This window comes from Nerophis lumbriciformis, linkage group LG22, assembly GCF_033978685.3.
Source record: "Nerophis lumbriciformis linkage group LG22, RoL_Nlum_v2.1, whole genome shotgun sequence".
NCBI classification, from domain to species: domain Eukaryota; kingdom Metazoa; phylum Chordata; class Actinopteri; order Syngnathiformes; family Syngnathidae; genus Nerophis; species Nerophis lumbriciformis.
In genome coordinates, this window is record NC_084569.2 from 21,882,831 (window position 1) to 21,907,649 (window position 24,819).

At 38.7% G+C, this 24,819-nt stretch overlaps 1 protein-coding gene across 1 annotated transcript in view; it reads left to right on the plus strand.

Moving 5' to 3' along the window:
* The window catches only part of LOC133615446 (sodium-dependent neutral amino acid transporter B(0)AT2-like), a 28,821-nt gene that overhangs the window by 2,263 nt on the left and 1,739 nt on the right, over positions 1 to 24,819 (plus strand). Inside the window, exons 2-11 of the mRNA XM_061974031.2 lie at positions 10,493 to 10,712; positions 12,337 to 12,494; positions 16,581 to 16,707; positions 16,815 to 16,990; positions 18,883 to 18,993; positions 19,103 to 19,344; positions 20,011 to 20,191; positions 23,236 to 23,437; positions 23,521 to 23,680; positions 23,762 to 23,924. Of these exons, the coding sequence (XP_061830015.2) occupies positions 10,493 to 10,712; positions 12,337 to 12,494; positions 16,581 to 16,707; positions 16,815 to 16,990; positions 18,883 to 18,993; positions 19,103 to 19,344; positions 20,011 to 20,191; positions 23,236 to 23,437; positions 23,521 to 23,680; positions 23,762 to 23,924 (1,740 nt within the window). The remainder of the gene's footprint in view (positions 1 to 10,492; positions 10,713 to 12,336; positions 12,495 to 16,580; positions 16,708 to 16,814; positions 16,991 to 18,882; positions 18,994 to 19,102; positions 19,345 to 20,010; positions 20,192 to 23,235; positions 23,438 to 23,520; positions 23,681 to 23,761; positions 23,925 to 24,819) is intronic.

Here is a 24,819-nt window from a genome sequence, read left to right on the forward strand (position 1 = left end):
CGAGCGCGATACAACCCGGAAGCAGATACCATTTAATAAAAACATAGCAACAATTGTAATGAAGAGGACACTGCTTATTTGCTTCACAAATTAAAAGAACATAAAATTTTGAAGTGCATTGATGGTAGAAAAAAGAAAAGGAAATTTATTTCAGAAGGTTGTTAAGGAAATGTAAAATACCGGATTAATTTGGATTCCCGAACAAAATACGGATGATATGAAAGATAATGATGCAGGTATGTTAAAGGTGAAAAATAAAGCGTACACAAACCTTTTCATGCTGCATTTGTACACTGCAAAATTATTAACTTTCCGCACAACGGGCAATATAGTCCAGAACAATAGCAAACTTCCTCTGGATATCAGTTGGGGCACGAATGACCTTTTCCTTTGAATTTAAAACTCTTTCCATCAATCCACAGAGCCTTTTGGATGAACTTTGAGACATTCAAAAGGTTTGTTTCCATGATTTTCGTCTGAAAATTATTTCGAAAAAACTCCTCTGCTGGTGTTTCTTTGCATCCAACCTGCATCTGCCCCGATTCATTTTTGATAGTAGGGTCATGTTTGTAGCACAATCCAAAGTCTTTTCTTGATGATGTCTGCTATTTAACATCAGGATAGCCATTAGAGACGTAATATTTGTAATATGTGCCAATATTACAGCGGACATCAGTTAAAACAAGTTGTAAGGATCTGCAAGTCCTAGTGTGACGTCATAGGTCAACCGGAAAAGTAAATCAGTTATCCGCGCTGAAATGAAATAAGCGCCCCCGGTGTACGGCAGGCGCATGGTGTATAACCAATATTCGCATTAGAGAAAGTGCATGGACACTTGGACTCCCCACGTATGTGTGAAAATACAAAAAAAAACTATTTGAGAAATCAGACTAATTTAGTGCATGGAAACTTAGTGACTCTAACATTACACACAGTTTGAACAGTAGCACTGTGTTTCAGTATAGGAAAATAAAACACTGTACTTTTAATCAAGTGATTCTTCGGCATACCACTAGATGGAGCCCACGTATTACTAGATGCAGAGTCTTGTATAGAGTATGGCCAACTAAAAAACTGGCGCCATGATTGCTACCAAGGACGTGTGCGGCTGTGCCAGGATACATGCAATTGCTGTCGTTTTGATGCTAGTTTTTCTGACGAATCAGACCAAAATAATACGTCTATATATAGTTCTAAACATACTCCAAAAGCCATACTCTCTTTATATACGACTCTGGCTAGTGATACATGTACCACAGTTTGAGAATCACTGACCTAATCTCTGTAGGCTTTCCTCCTTTTCCATCATATCTGAATAAGTTATACAGCTAATGCTACAAATCATCTGTTCCTTTCTCTCCCTCTTAGTAAACGGACACCTTAACACAGTAAGTGGACACATTTTGAATGACTAAATGTGCAACATGAGTTATTGGAAGTGTCGACATGTTCGACACATGGTGAGGATAAAATATCAGTAATCGACTCAGAGAAGGTGGAGGAACGTAGCTTCTTTTACTTCTTTTCGATCAGGATTACTTTTGTAAGGCGGAGATAACTTGAAAAATAAAACCATAAGTACTGTATTTACATTCCCTTTTTGGTGGGTCATTGTAGATAAACTGCAACATTTTCTGTGGGTACAAACACCAAAATACTAAATATTTACTCTTGCCTGCAAGGACGCATGGCCGTTGGATTCAAGAATAAGACAAAAGTGATGAATATTAGCTGCTATTTCTTAGCAGTTAATGTGCTCTAATGTAGGGTCTTTTACAGTGTTCCACCATAAAGAGATAATGTGCATCAATAACGCATTTTGTCTTTCCTGATTAATGTAATTCAGTTTTGACAGAAACAAAAGAAATACATGCAAATGCTAGTGCGCTTGCGCCATCTTCGCTGGTGCATTTTCAGGAAGTGAGCAATGTCGCTTAGAATGCATTAATAAATGACGTTTTTTTGATAATTAAAGAATTAAACTGTATTATTAATTGTCTGGAATTTTACCGCAGTTTATCATTATATCGTTTACTGTTACATCCCTAGTCCATTAACAAGTAAAAAGTCAAGGGCGATCACGGTATGTTCTCTCCGTAAATGCTGGTCATTTTTAGGGCGTTACGGCAAGTGACAAGGGCGAAATTTTGGGCCCTGGATACAGTATAAATATTTATATTTTGTGTGTGCATATTTTGTGGCATTTTTTTTGCTCACCTCTAATTCTGTTTTCTATCTCACTATAAAAATAATTGAAGTCTTAGAAGGATTTTTTCAGTACCATTAGATAGAACCAGTGTACCACCAGTGGTACTTGTACACATTAATGTATGTATACTTTTGACCCAGCAGATTTGGTCACATTTTCAGTAGACCCATAATAAATTCATAAAAGAACCAAACATCATTAATGTTTTTTGTGACAAACAAGTATGTGCTCCAATTACTCTGTCACAAAAAATAAGAGTTGTAGAACTTATTGGAAACTCAAGACAGCCATGACATTATGTTCTTTACAAGTGTATGTAAACCCTTGATCGCGACTGTATATATTCAGTATATGAGACATCATTTACCCATAACTAATATATAATACATATTCTTTAAAGAAACATTAACCCTCATTTAAATATTTTAACCTTAAACCTTTTTTTAAATTATTGACATTATAAGACCTTATTTACATCAACATTTTTATCTGTTTTTTAAAAAAGTAATATAAATAATAATATACATGTCATTTTATTATTTTTTTGTTATTGTGATCACCTCTCTTTATAAAGTGGCTGTTAGAAATCACATGGTTTTCCCACCTAGGGCTGCATACTGAAAAATGAAAGAATGTAGGCGGCCACTTTAAATTCAGTTTGTATTGTCTATGCTAAGCTATTTGGGAAAATCAATTATCTTAGTTTTGTGTTATACAGTAGGTGACAAAGCAAATAGTTGTTAGTGTTATATTTTTTAAACCTCAGGATTAAAAAAAAAAAATTATTTACTATAGGGACATAGGGCCAGGTGAAGGTCTGCGCTCTGCAAGTGCTCATAGTTAATAAGGAATTGATTTAATTTCAAGAACTTGTTGAGGTCCATTAAAAAATTATCTGCCAGCTAAAAATGGCCCCGGGCATTGGGCATGTGATGGTGATCCTGATTTAAGTTATTAGTTTGTGGAGGTTGCCGTCCTGTGGGTTCTTCTGACCACAAAGATCCTCTCGTGAGCCCGGTAGTCTGGTGCAACAATATTTTATTGTGCGCACACGCGCCAGGTCAGCACTCTTTTTCATCAACTTTTCAGTCTTTCAGCTGCTCTTCCTCTTACGACGTGGTCTCGTGCGCATGTGTGGCTCCTCTAGCTCAAACTCCAACTCCAACTGACTTTTCTTGTCTTGGCTGCTGCTAATAAGCATGGCAGGTGATTGGATGATCAGTCCCAGCTGGGTAATCCAATCACCTGCCAGCTGTGCTTCGAGGCCGGTCCTTCCACACCCGGCAGGCCCGCAGACCACGCCCCCCTCCACATAGTTGTTAATTGCATTAAAAAAACTACATATGCACCGCAATTTTTTTCTCATTTGAAATGCAATTTTAGTTCAAATTCAGAACTGTATATACAGTAGTACCTCAAAATGTAAGTTTAATTGGTTCTGTGACAGAGCTCTTAACTCAAAACACTTGTATCTCAAAACAACACCACTCTTTTAATTAATTTAATAGGTGCTTGGTCCTTCCAAACCGGCACAATTATAACATGTAGCATGCCTTTTACACTGAACAAAAATATGAACGCAACACTTTTTTTTTTTTGCTTCCATTTTTCATGAGTTGAATTTAAAGATCTAACATTTTTACTATACTGTATATGCAAAAGACTTAAATATTGTTCTGAATCTGTGTTAGTGAGCATTTCTTCCTTGCCAAGATAATCCATCCCACTCCACAGGTGTGACATATCAAAATGCTGATTAAACAGCAGGATTTTTGCACAGGTGTGCCTTAGGCTGCCCACATTAAAAGGCCACTCTGAAATGTGCAGTTTTATCACACAGTACAATGCCACAGATGTCGCAAGTTTTGAGGTAGCGTGCAGTTGGCACACTGACTGCAGGAATGTCCACTAGAGCTGTTTACCGTGAATTAAATGTTGATTTCTCTACCATAAGCCGTTTCCAAGGGTTCAGAGAATTTGGCAGTATCTCCAACCGGCCTCCTAACTGCAGACCACGTGTAACCACAACAAACCACGAACTCCACATCCAGCAGGTGCAGCTCCATGATCGTCTGAGACCAGCCAACAGGACAGCTGCTGCAACAATTGGTTTGCACGACCAAAGAATTTCTGCACAAACTGTGAGAAACCGTCTAAGGGAAACTCATCTGCATGCTCGTCGTCCTCATCGGAGTTTCGACCTGACAGCAGTTCATCATCGTAACCGACTTGAGTGGGCAAATGCTTACATTCGATGGCGTCTGGCATATTGGCGGTTTGCTGATGTTAACGTTGTGAATGGAGTGGCCCGTGGTGGGTGTGTGGTTATGGTATGGGCAGGCGTATGTTATGGAGAACGAAGGCAAGTACATTTTATTGTTGGCATTTTTAATGCACAGAGATATCGTGACGAGATCCTGAGACTCATTGTTGTGCCATTCACCTGAGACCATCACCTCATGTTGCAGCATGACAATGCACAACCCTATGTTGCGAGGATCTGTACACAATTCCTGGAAGCTGAAAACATCCCAGTTCTTGCATGGCCAGCATACTCACCGGACATGTCACCCATTGAGCATGTTTGGGATCCTGTGGATGGGCGTATACTACAGCGTGTTCCGGTTCCTGCCAATATCCAGCAACTTGGCACAGCCATTGAAGAAGAGTGGACCAACATTCCACAGGCCACAATCAACAACCTGATCAATTCTATGCGAAGGAGATGTGTTTCTCTGCTTGAGGCAAATGGTGGTCACACAAGATAATGACTGCTTTTCTGATCTCCCAGACCCCAATAAAGAAAACTGCACATTTCAGAGTGACCTTATATTGTGGGCAGCCAAAGGCACACCTGTGCAATAATCATACTTTTTAATCAGCATCTTGATATGCCACACCTGTGAGCTGGGATGGATTATCTTGGCAAAGAAGAAATGCTCACTAACACAGATTTAGACAGATTTATGAACAATATTTGAGAGTCCTAGGTATTTTGTGTATATATTAAAAGTTTTAGATTTTGAGTTCAACTCATGAAAAATGGGAGGAAAAAACAAAAGTGCTGAGTTTATATATTTCATTATAAAAAGTTAACCTAACTTTTAGATAATAAACATTGTTTTAAAAACAAAACAATAGAATGTAGTACTAACAACTACAGTAATGTTATAATAATGTACAGCATTTACCATAAAAAGTAGACTTCGATGGTATATTTTAGGTGCTTCTCCGTCAAACAGCATCATCAGCTTCTCCATATTTTCATGGATAAATGTCTGCCGTTTAGATATTATTTCAACATCCTTAGCTGGTGTTAGACTCATTCTGCTTCAGTATAGTGCAGACTAGCAGTGATACTCTCGAACTGCTTTGCCAAGTTAGCGAGTTACACGCTTTGTCATGTTTTTGATTTATTATTTCTTTAATCCAATGAATAACATCCACTTTTTCTTTTCAGCGCTGTCCTTAACACTCACTTTCTTCCTTCCCATGGTTAGAAATGTAAGACCAGATGTTTTGGCTGGACCTTACGGGGTTCACTGTGAAATGTACTATGCCAACTAATGGCGGAGATGCTTGTAACTCAAATTGTTGCTTACTATTTGAAGCATAACAATTAGAAGAGGGGCAGCTCTTATCTGAAACACTCTTAAGTTGAGCTACTACTGTATTTGTCTGAGAGGCCACCCATTACTTTTGTCGGGCCTGTGACAACATTAGCATGTTTCCTAGTCCTTTTGTCCATTCATGCCCTTGACATTCGAAGGCTAGACACTTGCAATTAAAGCACACAAAGGGTGCGACATGACAACAATGTTGTAGCACAGCCCACAACGACTTCTCAATACTGTGATAGGTTGTAAAGGACGTGCAGCGGCATCACCCAAAATAGCTCCTTTCATCTTACAATACATGTGCGTTGTTGTGGTTGATATCATTTAAGAGATTATGTCTATTTACTGCCCAGGTGCCAAATATGTTCACATGTCTTCCATGTACACCGCAGCAACACCCACAAAGTCAGCCAATGCAGTCCCCTCACACCTCTCACACGTGACCAAAGACCACCCACCATCCCTTCTAAGCGCTGCATAGTGCCAAGTATGACTCCTGCTGGAATGTATGTACGCACATTCCCCAAGACTCGTGTGTTGAAATATGTATTATAAAATAAAACGGATAGCTAAATAATCCCGGTGGTCATGTGACCCCTGTACTTTTCCAGCCTTGCCTACGAGGTCATGTCACACAGCAAGTTTGGCTGAGCCAGAAAGCCACTGGGGATGCCAGCTCACTCCTCTAAGCCAGATTGTACCTGGTCACATGACCTTGTGTTTATTGTTTGGTCTTTTTGAGTAGTGAAGCCACGCTCTTATCTCTTCCTGTACTTCACTTGAATACATTCCCACATGTTGCTGTTCCGATATAAGAGATGGGCCCCTACACCAAACCCACCCCCTGGACCTGTTTGTGTACTAAATCGAGTGAGGCTTGAGTTGCAGCACACATGTCTTCATGTGTTTTTTTTCACATAGGTGGGAGGGCAGAAGTCAACACACGTGATAATAACCCACCTACAAGCCGTCTGCTATATTCTCTTCCCCCCCAAAATAACAGAATATTACACCGACATATTCTGGTCTTATTCCATTACTTACTACCATGGTAATAATTTTACAGTGTCTCACCATTTTATCTTATCAACAGACAATATTATAGAAACTAAACTTCGATACAACTTTAGAGTAGTCTGTGTGCACCTTGTACAGTAGTATATGTACCGGTACCATGCACTGAAAATAAGTCAATACACAGCCATTATTTTCTAAGTAGATAATACTGTAACAAGCGATATCACAAGTTCAAATTGTGTCCAAAGTGTGACTTACCAATGGAGCGGATCATGCTGTGCTTCAGTATGTCAGAGTACGTGTTAGAATTCAATGAACTCCAGCTCCGCAGGGCCAGCAACACTCAGGCAGCCCCAGATGATGGCGGTCCACACACCACAATGCTTGACTGTAGGAAAGACGCATTTATCTTGGTACTCACTCGTGTTGCCAGCTGTCTAGACAATAATAAATGTATGTTGAACCCTTTTGTAGTGGATAGTAAATCTTTACACTGATACCTCCGACTGACAAGCCTAATAGGTTCTGTGACAGAGCTTTTAACCAGAAACACTTGAATCTCAAATTATTGTCGCCAATTGAAATTAATTGTATTCAATTTAAATCTTTTTAATCGATGTTGCCCCCCCCCCCCCAAAAAAAAACAGCACACTTTTAAAATATAACAAGATTTGTTTAAAAGGAAAATGTACTACGAACAACTCCAATGGTTATATGTAATGTAATAACAATGTACAGAATTTACCTTGGAGAAGGGACTTTTAAAGTATGTTCCTTGAGCTTCTCCATATTTTCGTGAATTGACTGCTGTTTTGATATTATTTAAACAACCTTGGCTTGCGTTATTGACTCTGAGTGCTTCAGTATGGTACAGACTGGCAGTGCTATGCCCGAACTGATCCGCCAAGTTAGCCAGCTACACGCTCTGTCATGTTTAGTGTTGGTAATCACGGCATTAGAGTAAAACGACGTTACTAACGGCGTTATTTTTTTCTGTAACGAATAATCGAATTAATCACTGTTCTAATTGTTGCAACCATAGGCGCCGATCCCGTGCCGAGCACCCACGTGGGATTGATGGCAACTTTCAAACTTTATAATAATTTTTGAAAAATCAATCTTATTGTAGTTAATTTTGTGGCGAATTTGGTCCCTTTTACAAAATAATAAAGCCACAAATCATATGGGATATTAACTTTGCTGAGTACCCACTGGCAGAAATGTAGATCGGCGCCTGTGGTTGCAACGCCGTTGCCATTACTGAGAAGTAAAGATGTCCGATAATGGCTTTTTTTGCCGATATCCGATATTCCGATATTGTCCAACTCTTAATTACTGATTCCGATATCAACTGATACTGATATATACAGTCGTGGAATTAACACATTACTATGCCTAAATTTGTTGTGATGCCCCGCTGGATGCATTAAACAATGTAACAAGGTTTTCCAAAATAAATCAACTCAAGTTATGGAAAAAAATGCCAACATGGCACTGCCATATTTATTATTGAAGTCACAAAGTGCATTATTTTTTTTTAACATGCCTCAAAACAGCAGCTTGGAATTTGGGACATGCTCTCCCTGAGAGAGCATGAGGAGGTTGAGGTGGGCGGGGTTGGGGGGGACGGGGTTGAGGTGGGGGGGGGGGGTATATTGTAGCGTCCCGGAAGAGTTAGTGCTGCAAGGGGTTCTGGGTATTTGTTCTGTTGTGTTTATGTTGTTACGTTGCGGATGTTCTCCCGAAATGTGTTTGTCATTCTAGTTTGGTGTGGGTTCACAGTGTGGCGCATATTTGTAACAGTGTTAAAGTTGTTTATACGGCCACCCTCAGTGTGACCTGTATGGCTGTTCACCAAGTATGCATTGCATTCACTTGTGTGTGTGAAAAGCAGTAGATATTATGTGATTGGGCCGGCACGCAAAGGCATTGCCTTTAAGGTTTATTGGCGCTCTGTACTTCTCCCTACGTCCGTGTACCACTCCGTACAGCGGCGTTTTAAAAAGTCATACATTTTACTTTTTGAAACCGATACCGATAATTTCCGATATTACTTTTTAAAGCATTTATCGGCCGATATTATCGGACATCTCTACTAAGAAGTGGTTTAATGAAGCGCAGAGTGTCAGGTTTCGGCCAAACATCAGCTGCATGCAGAGAGAAGGGGTGGGAATGATGACACCATTGTAAATACGATGATGATGATTGGCTGGGTGGGCTCACACTGTCTCAGTGAACGCTCTGACTGACACACAACAAGACCGCTCCGGCTGCCGCAGCCAGGGAAATTCAAAGGTAGCGTTCTCAAACTACAAGTACCGGCACTATGCTTCGTTGATTGAAATTCAAATCAAGAATGTTTATGTAACATGCACATTATGTCCAGAAAAAAAAAAACGCTTATCCACATCTGCCTGAAGCAACTCAAATCGTACCTCACATCAAAACATGCCAACATAACACTTGTTGCTGCCGCTAACCCAACCCCGAGCTCAATTGCAGCCATTTTTTAAAATCACATTAATCAAATGTTGGAATTTGGATTAATCATGATTCCTCGTTTGCTTAATTAAAATTTGCTTAAGAAAAGACCCAAATATTTGTAATCAAATGCAATGAATTGTTAGAATGTCATCCTGGAACATTTTTAAAAGTTTTACTTTATTTGCCTAGAACTTGCTTACAGTTTTATCTAAAGTTCTTTCAGGCAGTATTTTCATATACAGTTGCACATAATTGTACTAATTAAAGGCCAAAAGTTTATTTGTGTCTTTTAACCTAAGTTTACATTTTTGGTACTGTATTTGGTTTTGTGCTTTCAATATTCAATGTTGTTACTTTACGGAATATTTATTTTCTTATTAGATTTTTATTTCTATGCATATCAAATGGCACACTGTAATCTGTTGAGTTCAGATAAATGCCAAATGTTCGAAAATACCATATATAGTGTTTTTATTCTTTAATCAGTTACCGGTAATATAAACATCTTTGACGTTAAAGATGTTCTAGAACGTAGTAGCGTATAGAATAACAAAATGAAAAATAACGTCGCAGTTACTTTGCTGAATAACTAATTACTCTTACAATGAGGTAACTGAGTTACAAATTCTATTTATTTTTAGGAGAAGTAATTTTTAACTGTAACTAATTACTTTTAAAGGTAAGCTGACCAATACTGGTTTTGTTTTTAATTATTTATTTCTTTAACTAAGTGAATATCCTCCACTGTGTTATCTCAGCATTGTTCTTTGCACTCTTTCTTTCTTACCATGGTTGAAAAATAAAGTTATGTCAATTTCTAGCTATAAGCTAATGCTAGCATGTAAAACTAGATGTTTTGTTTGGATTTTAAGGGGGTTAATGTGACATTCGTTACGCTAACTAATGGCAGAGATGCTGTAACCCAAATTTTTGCAACTTCAAGCGTAACAATTAGCTGAGAGATAGCTCTTATCTCAAAACACTCTTAAGTTAGAGCACTCTTAAGTTGAGGTACCACTGTATTGCTTTAAGTTAAGTTTAATTCCTATGACATTGTCCTTTGAAAACTATACTGTAATATAAATAGTTTCTAAAATTCGAGGGATGAACTCCGTTTTGTAAAATACAATACTTTCTTAATGTATTTACTGTTCTTTATGCAAAGACAGAGAAACCTTCCTTGAATGGCGGCGAGGACAGCCAGTGGCTGGGCGACGGTCAGTCCGAGTCAGAAATCGCACTCAGTTCTGACGAGAATAATGCCGACAATGGAGACCGGCCGGCTTGGGACTCCAAGATCCAGTATGTGTTGGCCCAGGTGGGCTTCAGTGTGGGCTTAGGAAACGTGTGGAGATTCCCCTACCTTTGTCACAAGAATGGAGGAGGTGAGTGTCACTGTACAAATAATCCAGATTTTGTTCTACTCTAAGATCTCATAGTACGACAGCATAGAATACTGTGTAATTTTACAATAATGGTATCAATAAATGGCGTGATGGGGGGGTAGTTGGAATAAGTAGAGTTTGCATGTTCATACCATGTACTGTCTTCCTCCCACAGTCCAAAACATGCATGTTAGTTGAATGTGAGTGTGTTTGTCTATACCAGGTGTGGGAAAACTACGGCCCGCAGGGCACATCCGGCCCGTTGGTCCCTTTAATCCGTGCCGCCAAATTATTATAACAGAAATGAGCGAAGATCTGTTTTTAGAATTGCCACAACAAAACTGATACTAGGCTTTGACGCACTGGCAAAAAAGGGTGATCAATAACACTGTTCCCACTAAAAGAGAATGTAAGTGTTAACCCTTTAAGACCATTTTAATTGGGCTTTAATGTTCTGATATTACATTGTTAAAAATGGATGTTTTATGATTAAAATAGTCCATGTATGAGAAGCCTACTCCTAGTTCCAACAGATATTTCAAGCATCATGTGCTCGCCTGGCCCGTCTGTCAAATTTCAAAAGCCAATGTGGCCCCTCAGCCAAAAAGTTTGCCCACCCCTGCTCTATACAGTATGTGCTCTGTGATTGACTGACAAACAGTCTATGGCAGCTATTCAACTGGCGGTCCGGGGGCCATATCCGGCCCGTGAATGACACCATACCAGTCCCCGAGCTTAGTTCAAAACTTGGGAGACAAACATTTTTAGGCAAATTCCTAAAAACACTAGAGTGCTCCTGTTGTATAGAGGAACTTGGACACATTGGCAGATTCTTATAATTGCCATTTAACCTCGCTAACAAATGGAACACTGGGGCCAAAACTTGTGATTTACATAACGGAGGCGTTCCTCAAAGCATCCCTTTTAAGTCCTCTCCTTTTTGTCAATTACACATTTTTTTCAAAATATGGTTTCCGTAACTAAGGTGTTGCTGTAAATAGTTTACTTCAGATGCAGTCAGTAGTCATTTGTGCAACTTCTTTAGTTATAATAGTAGTGTTCCTCAAGATTCCACCTTAGGTCCTCTTTTTTTCATCATTTGGGCTATTCAACTGGTGGCCCCTTCAAGTTCAGTTCAAAAAACTTTAGAGACTCACATTTTTGCAGTAGGTCTTTAAAAACAGCAGAGCGCTCCTGTAACTGACAACATTAAATGGCTACTGTAGAGGATGCTGGTTCTCCGGAATATAGAACAAAAGGCTAATAGTGAAGGGCCTGGGCCTTAACTTTCTGAAAATGTGGACCCTGAAACAATTTAGTTAAAAATGTAGGGTGTACCCCCTCTCTCCCGAAGTGAGGTGGGATAACTTCCATCTTATCAGTGACCCCGAACAAGTTCGGGGCTGAAGTGAGTGAAAAAAAATCTAACAATGACAGCAACACTATTCTCCTTATTATAATAAGCCAATGTACCATTGATATAAACGACAGTATGTCATATAATAAAATATTGCTGCTTTAACGCACTGTTTTGGCGCTTTGCATGTATTTCACAATGTTTTCCTATCATAAAACTGACTTTCCATAATATGATAGTACGTTTTTTTTTTCTCCTTTCCTGCAGGGGCCTTCATGCTGTTGTATGTTTTTCTTCTTCTGGTGGTTGGCGTTCCGCTCTTCTTCATGGAGTTGGCAGCCGGCCAGAGCATTCGGCAGGGAAGCATCGGCGTCTGGAAGCATATCTCCCCCAAACTGGCTGGCATCGGCTACTCCAGCTGCTTGGTGAGGATTTATTGCACTTGTTGATTGTGTTCCCAAATACTTGGGCCTCTTTTTCTATAGGACGACTAACTTAAATTATGTTTGAGAGCAAACAATGTGACTTATTTCTTGACATTTCTTATTTGAAAACCTCCCCATGACCCAATTCATCATGTGTATGCGTATTTGTGTGTAAACCTGGTGAGGAGCTGTAATCTGAGAAGTATTGCGTAACATTTTTTCTCACAAACCTTGAGCTTGAACAAGAATCTCAGTGTTCGTCAAGCATGAATACCACATGTTTATTTTTCAATGAGCCAAATTTGTCACATATGTAGACCTGCAAGCCAGTCAAATATCAATATTTGAGTGTACTGTTTGACTTTGTAAGAACCGGGATGGGCATTTGAACTGGGATGGGCATCGGACAAAGTAAGATTGATTATTAGCAAACACTTTTTATAAAATAAGTAGGATTCCTTTCTTCATACTCTAAACTCGTGTTTATAGTGTATATACACTGTACCAGTATTGTATTGAGCATAATAAATATAAATAAATTAACTATAATAGTACTAGGAGTTGTGTCATAGTGGAGGTCTGCGTGAGTGTAGCTGTCACCCAATTTCCAAAAACGACAAACAAAATCTCTGTACACGAATAAGTTTTTCAACTTGTTAAAGTCGGGTCCACGTAAATCAATTCATGGTAAATCTCAGTGGTGCACATATCTTATGGCGCAACCCCAAAAGCTCAGTTTTACCCATCCACCACAAACACTGAACCCTGAATTTTAGAAAATCTTCACTCTGGCTAGAATGTTTTTAAAGACTAAAACCTATGTTTGTATGTTGACAGGAGGCCAAATTGCACTGAAAGATACAGTGGTCCCGCAACTTACAAGTGTTTTGTGATATGAGCTGTCTCTTGGCTAATTGTTATGCTTTAATGGGGATCCACACTTTTTTTGGTAATTTGCCTATCATTAGCGATCCCTATGTGAGATAACAAGCATTTCTCTCTCTTTTTTGTACAGTCTAAATCGTAAAAAAAATGCGAGCATCAGGCAGCTAACAATGCAGGTAATGGAGATTCAATCTATTCGACCTTATAAAGCCCTCTAAAACAACTCCAACACTGTTTTGTGTACATGCTGTAAGTATGTATATAATGTACAAACCCCGTTTCCATCTGAGTTGGGAAATTGTGTTAAATGTAAAAATAAACGGAATACAATGATTTGCAAATCATTTTCAACCCACATTCAGTTGAATATGCTACAAAGACAACATATTTGATGTTCAAACTGATAAACATTTTTTTTTTTGCAAATAATCATTAATTTTGGAATTTGATGCCAGCAACACGTGACAAAGAAGTTGGGAAAGGTGGCAATAAATACTGATAAAGTTGAGGAATGCTCATCAAACACTTATTTGGAACATCCCACAGGTGAACAGGCAAATTGGGAACATGTGGGTGCCATGATTGGGTATAAAAGTAGATTTCATGAAATGCTCAGTCATTCACAAACAAGGATGGGGCGAGGGTCACCACTTTGTCAACAAATGTGTGAGTAAATTGTTGAACAGTTTAAGAAAAACCTTTCTCAACCAGCTATTGCAAGAAATTTAGGGATTTCACCATCTACGGTCCGTAATATCATAAAAGGTTTCGTAGAATCTGGAGAAATCACTGCACGTAAGCAGCTAAGCCCGTGACCTTCGATCCCTCAGGCTGTACTGCATCAACAAGCGACATCAGTGTGTAAAAGGATATCACCACATGGGCTCAGGAACACTTCAGAAACCCACTGTCAGTAACTACAGTTGGTCGCTACATCTGTAAGTACAAGTTAAAACTCTCCGAAAACCGTTTATCAACAACACCCAGAAACGCCGTCGGCTTTGCTGGGCCTGAGCTCATCTAAGATGGACTCATACAAAGTGGAAAAGTGTTCTGTGGTCTGACGAGTCCACATTTCAAATTGTTTTTGGAAACTGTGGAGGCCGTGTCCTCCGGACCAAAGAGGAAAACAACCATCCGGATTGTTACAGGCGCAAAGTTGAAAAGCCAGCATCTGTGATGGTATGGGGGTGTATTAGTGCCCAAGACATGGGTAACTTACACATCTGTGAAGGCGCCATTAATGCTGAAAGGTACATACAGGTTTTGGAGCAACATATGTTGCCATCCAAGCAACGTTACCATGGACGCCCCTGCTTATTTCAGCAAGACAATGCCAAGCCACGTGTTACATCAACGTGGCTTCATAGTAAAAGAGTGCGGGTACTAGACTGGCCTGCCTGTAGTCCAGACCTGTCTCCCATTGAAAATGTGTGGCGCATTATGAAGCCTAAAATACCACAACGGAGACCCCCGGACTGTTGAACAATTTAAGCTGTACATCAAGCAAGAATGGGAAAGCTTAAAAAATGTGTCTCCTCAGTTCCCAAACGTTTACTGAGTGTTGTTAAAAGGAAAGGCCATGTAACACAGTGGTGAACATGCCCTTTCCCAACTACTTTGGCACGTGTTGCAGCCATGAAATTCTAAGTTAATTATTATTTGCAAAAAAAAAATAAAGTTGATGAGTTTGAACATCAAATATCTTGTCTTTGTAGTGCATTGCATTGAATATGGGTTGAAAAGGATTTGCAAATCATTGTATTCCGTTTATATTTACATCTAACACAATTTCCCAACTCATATGGAAACGGGGTTTGTACTAATAAAAGTCTCAATCAATCAATCAATCAATCAAAACGGTGTTGATGTGGAAATAGTTGCTTCGGCATTTTGTTGGTGTGGCACCGAACAGAGATGTTGACATGCAGAGTTTGAAGCACTCTTTATTCTCTAGCGGGTGACTTTTCAAGTCATGCTACAAATTAGCAGTGCTGCTACTTTTTGTAGCAATGCTTTTGCAGCATAAATGTTCAACATATTCCCGCTTGAAGCCAAACCACCGCCAGACGATAGACCCCGTGCTGTTTTTCTTGGGAATTAATCTTCCTCCATTTGTTACCAGATTCGCACCTTCTCTCTCTCGTATTACCACTCGCACCACTCCGTCAGCATCACAGCTAATGTTACCATGTCGCTACCTGTCTGCTGCTCCGTGGGGGCGTGTGACGTTGCACGCGTGACGTATGTAAGAAGGTGCGCTTGTTTTAAATCTCTGTGAGAAGGAGAGACAAGAAAGAGTGGGAAACGCCTGCAGTGTAATGCCCACAGCTAAAAGCAACTGCGTCAGAACGTATGCTTGAATATCACGATATAGTCATTTTCTATATCGCACAGAGACAAACCCGCGATATATCGAGTATATCGATATATCGCCCAGCCCTAACTGCAATCATAGTAATCATAGAACTCGCACCTGTATTGATTTTGAATCCAGAATCGTTTTAAATCAAGAATCGATTCTGAATCGAATCGTTCCCCCAAGAATCGAATTGATTCGAATCGTGTGGTGTCCAAAGATTCACACCCTCGCCTCAATGGTGCAACCAAGTATTGCAACCAGGTATTGCACTCCACTAACATACAACATTTAAATCATTTTTAACGGTCAGGTAATGCAGGGGTGTCAAAGTCTGGTTTTTTTTACGGCCACATCGCAGTTATGGCTGCCCTCAGGGGACCAGTGTAACAGTAAATATTTACGAATATAAATGTAAAATCACCTTACACAATAGCCTATGTATTTGATTATTATATTTTTTTTACGTACAAATTGATGAATTATTTACTTTGAAATCGTAGGACAAATTTGACAGGGAGATATTTAAGTATAAATGTTTACTTTAACAAAAAAATATGTTTAGAATATATGATAGTATAGTAATTGTTGCATGATCATATAATAAAGTTTAGAAGATATGAAACTGCATGCAGTACTTGCAATTTTTCAAAATTGAAAGAACGAATACATTTAGTAAGCAAGATAATGTGCTTTATTGGCGCACATTGTTCCCAGGCTTTCCCAAGCCACATAAAATTATGTAGCGGGCCAGATTTGGCACCGGGCCTTGCATTTGACAACTGTAGGGTGATGGGTTACAATGCCTATTTGTAGTTTACATGATGTGTCTTCATCCTCAGGTGTGCTTTTATGTGGCTCTTTACTACAATGTGATTATTGCATGGAGCCTTTTCTACATGGGCAACTCCTTCCAGTATCCTTTGCCTTGGCATCACTGTCCCATTGACGTGGCCACCAATAACACAGGTACTGTTGTGTGCGTGCGTGCGTGCGTGCGTGCGTGCGTGCGTGCGTGCGTGCGTGCGTGCGTGCGAGGATGTCTAAACCACCAAACCTTTCTTCTGTCTGAACAGTGAAAGAATGTGCACAAAGTTCGCCAACATCCTTTTTCTGGTTTCGGAAAGCTCTGAACATCTCTAATTCCATCGAGGAATCGGGAGAGTTTAATTCTATCATGACGGGATGTTTATTGGCTGCATGGACCATCGTTTCCTTAGCCATGATTAAGGGGATCAAGTCGTCTGCAAAGGTGAACAATCCCTATTTAATTATTATTGAATTTTGGGGGGGGGTTCACTAACTTTGCTTATTTTGATATGTTGCAAAACAATAGTATAACATAGGATTGATTAACATAGGAAAAATGTCTTAATGTATGTAATAGGGGTGTCAAAAAAAAAGATTTTCGAATCAATTGCGATTCTTACTTGTAACGATTCTTAGTCGACTTACAAAAATAAAAAAATCGATGTATTTTTTTGTTTTTTCTCTCCAGCTACTCAGGCAAATCATATTGTTGATGTAGACGCTAAAATCCAATTCAAATCGCCATTCTCACATTGTACGATTCAGTATCGATTCTCATTTTTCAAAAATCTATTTTCTTTTTTTAATTTTCTTTTTTTTTGAATTATTATTATTATTTTTATTTTTATTTTTTATTAATCAATCCAACAAAACAATACACAGCAATACCATAACAATGCAATCCAATTCCAAAACCAAACCCGACCCAGCAACACTCAGAACAGCAATAAACAGAGCAATTGAGAGGAGACACAAACACGACACAGAACAATCTAAAAGTAGTGAAACAAAAATGATTATTATCAACAACAGTATCAATATTAGTAACAATTTCAACATAGTAGTGATTAAAAATCCCTCATTGACATTATCATTAGACATTTATAAAAAAAAAATTAAAAATTAAAAAGAACAATAGTGTCACAGTGGCTTACACTTGCATCACATCTCATAAGCTTGACAACACACTGTGTCCAATATTTTCTCAAAGATAAAATAAGTCATATTTTTGGTTCATTTAATAGTTAAAACAAATTTACATTATTGCAATCAGTTGATAAAACATTGTCCTTTACAATTATAAAAGCTTTTTACAAAAATCTACTACTCTGCTTGCATGTCAGCAGACTGGGGTAGATCCTACTGAAATCCTATGTATTGAATGAATAGAGAATTGTTTTGAATCGGAAAAATATCGTTTGTAAATCGAGAATCGCGTTGAATCAAAAAAATCGATTTATAATCGAATCGCGACCCCAAGAATCGATATTGAATCGAATCGTGGGACACCTAAAGATTCGCAGCCCTAGTAGACGCCCATATCTGCTTTATAGATTTACTTTAGAAATGGGATGCTTCTCTTGTTGTCTTATTTGTATTTGACTTTATTAAATATTTAGTTAGAATTTTATGAAACAAAACCAGTTTTCTTTTAAGTAATATATACCCTTATCAGAGCTGTTATCTATTTTATGGAGTAATGTAGTTAATCATAGAACTGGCACCCCATGTTGTTAAAAAAGTTTTGATTTTGAATCGAGAATCGTTTTAAATCAAGAATCGATTCTGAATCGAATCGTGTAGTGCCCAAATATTCACAGCCCTACTATGCAAGTAACATTACTGACACTTAGTGACCAGTCAGTTTACAGTTTACATATCATCACAATATGTTTTGCTCTCTAAAAAAAAGTCATATATTCAACTGTCAATTATGGGCAAAATCTAATGTATCACATTCGACTATTATAAATCCTTAGTCGAAGACAGCCCTTCTTTAACTCAAAAACTTTTATACGGTACTGTAATCTCATCAGACACTTAGGGTGGAAATCAGAAACAACAATTACTAAGTGAATTATATTTATATAGCACGTTTTCTCTAGTGAACGCTTTACATTAAGAAACCCATTATCTACACTTCAGCTACATTTATACCAGTGTGGGTGGCACTGGGAGCAAGCTGGGTGAACTGCCTTGCCCAAAGAAACAACGGCAGTGACTAGGATGGCGGAAGCTGGATTTAAATCAGCAACACTCGAGTTTCTGGACGGCTGTTCTTCCATCTGATCCATGTCCCCGTAACGACCTCTCTATTCCGTGTTCCTTTTTCAGGTGATGTACTTCTCCTCAGTGTTTCCCTACGTGGTGCTCTTCATTTTCCTCATCAGAGGGTTGATGTTGGATGGAGCAGTAGAGGGAATCACATATATGTTCTATCCCAGAGTAAGTACACATTCCAAAGTGTGTTTGATCATGTCAACGCTGCTAGAAGTCTTATTTTAATAATCATAAACGACTAGATTCTAACAGAACTGTGATTATCTTTTCTCAGTTGGAGATTTGGGGGAACATGCAGGTGTGGCGACAGGCTGCCACTCAAGTGTTTTTCGCCCTAGGGCTGGGTTACGGCTCGGTCATCGCATATTCTTCTTACAATCCGGTCCAAAACAACTGCCACAGGGATGCTTTGATGGTCTCGGGCATCAACTTCATGACGTCCGTGTTGGCCTCGCTTGTGGTTTTCGTCATCTTGGGTTTTCGAGCCAAGAACATCGCAAAGGACTGCGTGGCTGGGTAAGAATCAGAGTCCGAAAGAGTGATCTGACTAAAGCATTTGTTTCAAATAATGACACTTTTTACAAGAAAATAACATTTCATGTTTTAGAAAGGGCAAACCAGAGCCTAGACCAAAATCCAATTTTACAATCTATGGGGTGACCGGAAGGGGGGCCATGAACAGGAGATGCCCTCGCAATACGACAGCTTTGGAGCGCTTCTGCAAACAATAGTATAAATATGGTGATGTGCCAAGCTTGCCACTATTTTCAAAAAATAGTGGCAAGTGATTTAAAATGTATAAATTGTGTGTTTTGGTGTGGTCACACTTACTGTATGCATACATATTCTATTTTTTTAAGTCATAGTACATTATAGGTTATATTATTTGTATATGTTTTCTTTTCTGTATCCACTGAAGTCACTTCCTCCTGAATTTGCCTTTAGAGTTAAAATAAAAATGTAAAAGATATAAGAGGAAAAATATAAAAGATAAATTGTGGCGTTTTTTACCAACTTTTGTTAAAAAACAGTAAGTAGCTTCTGCGTTATATTAACTATCAATGATAAAACATTATTTGGCAGTAGAAACAAGGCATGTGTTAGCACTAAAAGTGTCAAATGCACCATGATGTCAGCTCTAAAAACTTCCTTATTCTTATTGTTCATCTGATTTATTTGCAGAAATCTCGGCCTCCTCAGCGCCACTTCGACCCAGGGACAGTACCAACACTGGTGGCCTTGGTTCAACATGACAGATCCAAGCTCTGTGCTTGTAGAAGACTACAGAGAGTGGTACAGCCACTATGGCGCCATGCTAAGTCAGAACATCACCGACTGCAGTTTGGAGAATGAGATGAACAAGGTAGGAAATGGTAGTTTTTGCATAAGCCTGCAAACAAGAGGTAAACAACAGGCAAATCTACAGACCGTGCAGCAAGATTGAGACCTTTCACTTTTGCGTGAAGATTCTGTGGAATAGGTTTACAAAAAATCCCATTAGGTTTGTCACAAGGTGCTGTGCTATTGCATAACAAGAGGATGGAAGTAGATAACTGTTCCTAGAGACTCAAAAGGTTATGTGAAATATTCTGTGCAAGGCTGAAAACTATGGGATGTTTAGGATGGATAAAGTTTCCAGTGGAGATGGAAGCAAGGTGTATTGTACAAGTAGGAAGGCAAACTAAATAAACAGAGTTCTAGATAGATACTGCCTTTATCATTTATTTAGAAATGTACACTTTGTGTAGACGTTTACCTTGTGGCCTCATATGGAAGCTGATATCCACTTGGAATTTTTTTTTTCTTCTGAGAACGTAAAGTATTGAAAATATGCTGGAATATTCATTCAGTAGCCTAGCATAGATTTGTGTATTTGTAGATTCACTTTAGTTTTTAGGTTTGGTTTACTTAAAGTTAGTTTATTTTCATTGTTTTTGTAGGCACAGTTAATCTTTCTTTTAGGCAGGGTTGTGCCAATCGATCGTGAAAAAGTATGTGATCAGCCAGCGCCAAATAATGTCTTTCAATCATTGCATCAATCAATTAATAACCTGCATTTATTTGCCGCATTGTTTTCACTGGAGGACAAGGATAAACATGTTACACCTGGAGGAAGAACAAAGAGGAGCAGACAGCAAGGCATGCTAAGCGCTAAGATAGATTGGAACAACACAAAATAAGTACTTAGTAAAGTTTAAGACGTGTAGCTGGAACCACGTTACAGCAGAAAGTAAGCAGCTATTAAAGCAGCACTAAGTAACTTTTCAACCTTCATAAAATATTTGCATAATTTTTGGGATGATACATCAACTTTCAACTAGTTGAATGACACCTCTGCCATGGCCTGAGGGGGTCAGTATAACTTCCACTGGCATAAGCAACTTTGAGGAGGGTGGCAGGAACCACACACACTGCTACACAAAAAACTCCAAATGTGCTGACTTGCTTTACGGCATACGTCACTTCCCCCTTTTTCCATTTATTAAAAAGTTGATGCCAACGCCTACGTGTAATGACTATCATGGTAGATGCTGCAAAACAACCAAAGAAACGAAAGGTTTTGCCTGAGGAGACAAAATTGTAAGGGAGGCTACCCAGATAAAAGGACAGTCAAAGATCAACATTTCTCTGGCTTTCACTCGTTGGCATGAGCTCAAAGATGAGGAGGGAATTTCGACAGATGCTGCCTTGGTTCTGTTACTGCTAAACTAGTAGCGATTTTTGATGCTCAAATCAAAATGCTAATGCTAATGTTAGCTATCGTAAAGTTTGCGTGGTAGCAATAAATAGCCACTAGCTTGATAGTTGGCAGTTACACACTGACACGACAAGCAACGCAACAAACTCAAAAGTACTGTATAAAGAAAAAACAATGCGATGACCACAAACTGCAAATATAAAGTTTGAGTAAAATATGTAGGTTCTTACTGTGGAAAGACCAGTCATACTGAATCATTGTGGTATTATCGTGTCAGTTTGGCGCTATATGCGTTGGTCCTAATGGGAAATGTGGTCTTCCTTCTGGCAAAACACTACCGCTTTGTTCCACTGGCGCCGCCAAAATCAACCGAAACTGAAAGTTCTTAAGTGGGACTTTAACAGGAAATATTTATAAATAGATTAATACAAGTCTAGAGAGAGGATAATATAACAACTGTTGGTGTGTAGCAGCCAGGCAAACATGTAAGGGGAGGGCAAATTGATTCCTATATCTGTATAGTCAATACCAAGTAGTATCAGTGTATGATTGATAGTGATTAGATCGATATTTTTATTCTCACAAAATTAGGTTTTTGTCATTGTTCATGTTTTCAAACTCAGGGATTAATTCTTTGGACACAAGAGGACTGAGGGCAAAAAACAAATAATTTCAATGAGTAGTACATGTTTTTGTTTGTAGGAACTGGTTTAAATATTGTATTCTTATCGTTAAACTGAAAAATATACAGTTAATGCATGTGTATCAGCCGATCTCATTCGAGGATGATCGGTATTGGAATCTGCAGCATACCATAAAACCCTAGATTTAGGTTAAGATCATGTTAGTTTAGTGTAAGTTTTATATTGATTTAATGAGTCTTAGTCTTACATTAATTAAAATAATTTATGTTTTAGTTTTATTCTCGTATAAGTTACTTTAGTTTTTGTTTAGTCTTTGTTTTACAAAAATAAATGTTAGTTTGATTTAAAATTAGTTTTAAGTTTGTTTTATTTTGTTTAGTTGTTTTAGGTTTAACCACTAGGCCTACTCAGTGGCCTAGTGGTTAGAGTGTCCGCCCTGAGATCGGTAGGTTGTGAGTTCAAACCCTGCCCGAGTCATACCAAAGACTATAAAAATGGGACCCATTACCTGCTTGGCACTCAGCATGAAGGTTTGGAATTGGGGGTTAAATCACCAAAAATTATTTCCGGGCGCGGCCACCGCTCCTGCTCACTGCTCCCCTCACCTCCTCGGGGGTGAACAAGGGGATGGGTCAAATGGACACATTTCACCACATCTAGTGTGTGTCACAATCATTGGGACTTTAAATTTAACTTTGACTTTAGGTTGTTTATAAGTTTCGTTTTCCAGTTCTCAATTTTTAGTTTTAGCATAAGTTTTGTGTGTAAATTATCTCGTTTTAGTTAGTAGGTTTTAAAAAAAAAAATTGTGATTGAGTTCTTAGATTTAATTATTTCAGTTTTCTTTCAGTTCTGTCTGAGTTTAGTTTTACTGTGCGCTCATTTTGCTAGGGTAAAATATGATAAACAACTCCCAATTGTACTCACTGCAATATAAAACATGCTATGTAGTGTAGATGCCAAAGTTATCCAAAATGTATCATATTTTAGTTTCCAGCTCTTGTCAGTCAGTCAAGATACAAACAAAGTCGTCATGTTCCGTGTTTTGTTTATGTCGGTGCTCAGGGAGTGGAGGGGACAGGACTGGCCTTCATAGCGTTCACTGAGGTGATGGCTCTCTTCCCAGCCAGCCCTTTCTGGTCTACCTTGTTTTTCCTAATGCTGCTCAACCTGGGCCTCAGCACCATGTTTGGGACCATGCAGGGAATCCTTACACCTCTCATGGACAATTTCAAGCTGCTGGGACGCCACCGCACTTTGCTCACTGGTAAAACGCCAACCAGGTTTCATAGCAATTTCCACATTCTTTGTACATCCAGTTGCCATTTCTCTCCCATGTTTGTTTATCAGTGTGCAGCTGCGCTGTGGGCTTCTTGATAGGACTTCTCTTCACTCAGCGCTCAGGCAACTATTTTGTGGCCATGTTTGACGATTATTCTGCCACGCTGCCGTTGATTATCGTTGTCATCTTCGAAACCATCAGTGTATCCTGGGTCTATGGTACAGATCGGTAAGACCTTCACATCCTAATGTCCTTGACAGTTATCAAGCCTGGATTCAACATATTTTTTGTGGCTTTTTTGGCTTGCAGTTTTCTGGATGATATTGAAGACATGCTTAAATGGCGCCCTCCAGTGGTATACAAATATCTTTGGAAGTATGTGTGCTTGCTGGCCATGATCGGACTTTTGACTGCCAGTTTGTTGAGAATGGTCTTTAAAAGGCCCACATACACAGCCTGGAATCAAAGCACGGTAAGATGGCAATTTAATTATCACTGTCACGCCCCAACATGTCTTAGATGTCAGGGGACTCCGCTGCAGAGCAAAATATTACCAAACTAACATCAAAACACCCTTGTAGGCATTCTCTATAGGGGAATAGTGATATCGGTCTGATATCAGCAAAAAAAACAAGTATCGGATGATATTGGCTTGCATCTAAAATCTCAGATACAAGCTGTCCTGCTGCTTGTTTACTTGTGCAAAGCTAAACAGCCAGTTAACATCTAAATGCTCTCCAATAAGCACACAAGGTTGGTCTTTACTTGTACTTTTGTGAAGTCATTTACAAAAGGTAAACAACAAAACATGGTAGGCTAAAGGCTACTAGGCGCTTTGCAGCTACTCAACCGCTAAGCTTACAAGCTAGAAAAACATACAAGTATCCTTAATTGAACAATATTGCAGTGTTCTTGTGGTACTTATTGGGATAAATCTGGGACCTCAAGAAATACATTTTCTGCCTTCTGTTATGCTGAAATGACAATAAAGCTCTTTTAATCCTTGATAATATTAGAATTGAGTACATCAAAGTTTTGTTAAATTTGAATAAATGTAAATACATTAATATGTTAGTTAATTCATTATTATTACTGTGAACAATAACATCACACATTTAATTACTAATCATAAACTGTGCAATTGGAAAATTGAATAGTGAATTAATAGATCAATATTATGGTTATATATAAAAAATATATATATAGTGGATTTTAATAAACAGTATTTCATAAATAAAAAAGGCTAACTTTTTTAAAAGTCTTGTTGTATAATTTCCGGGCATTTCAAATTGAAAAGGTCCATAATGAGTATCAACATTTTTAATTTAGTAGTGGTAGTTGAAGTATTTAGTTTTGTCTGTCTTCAT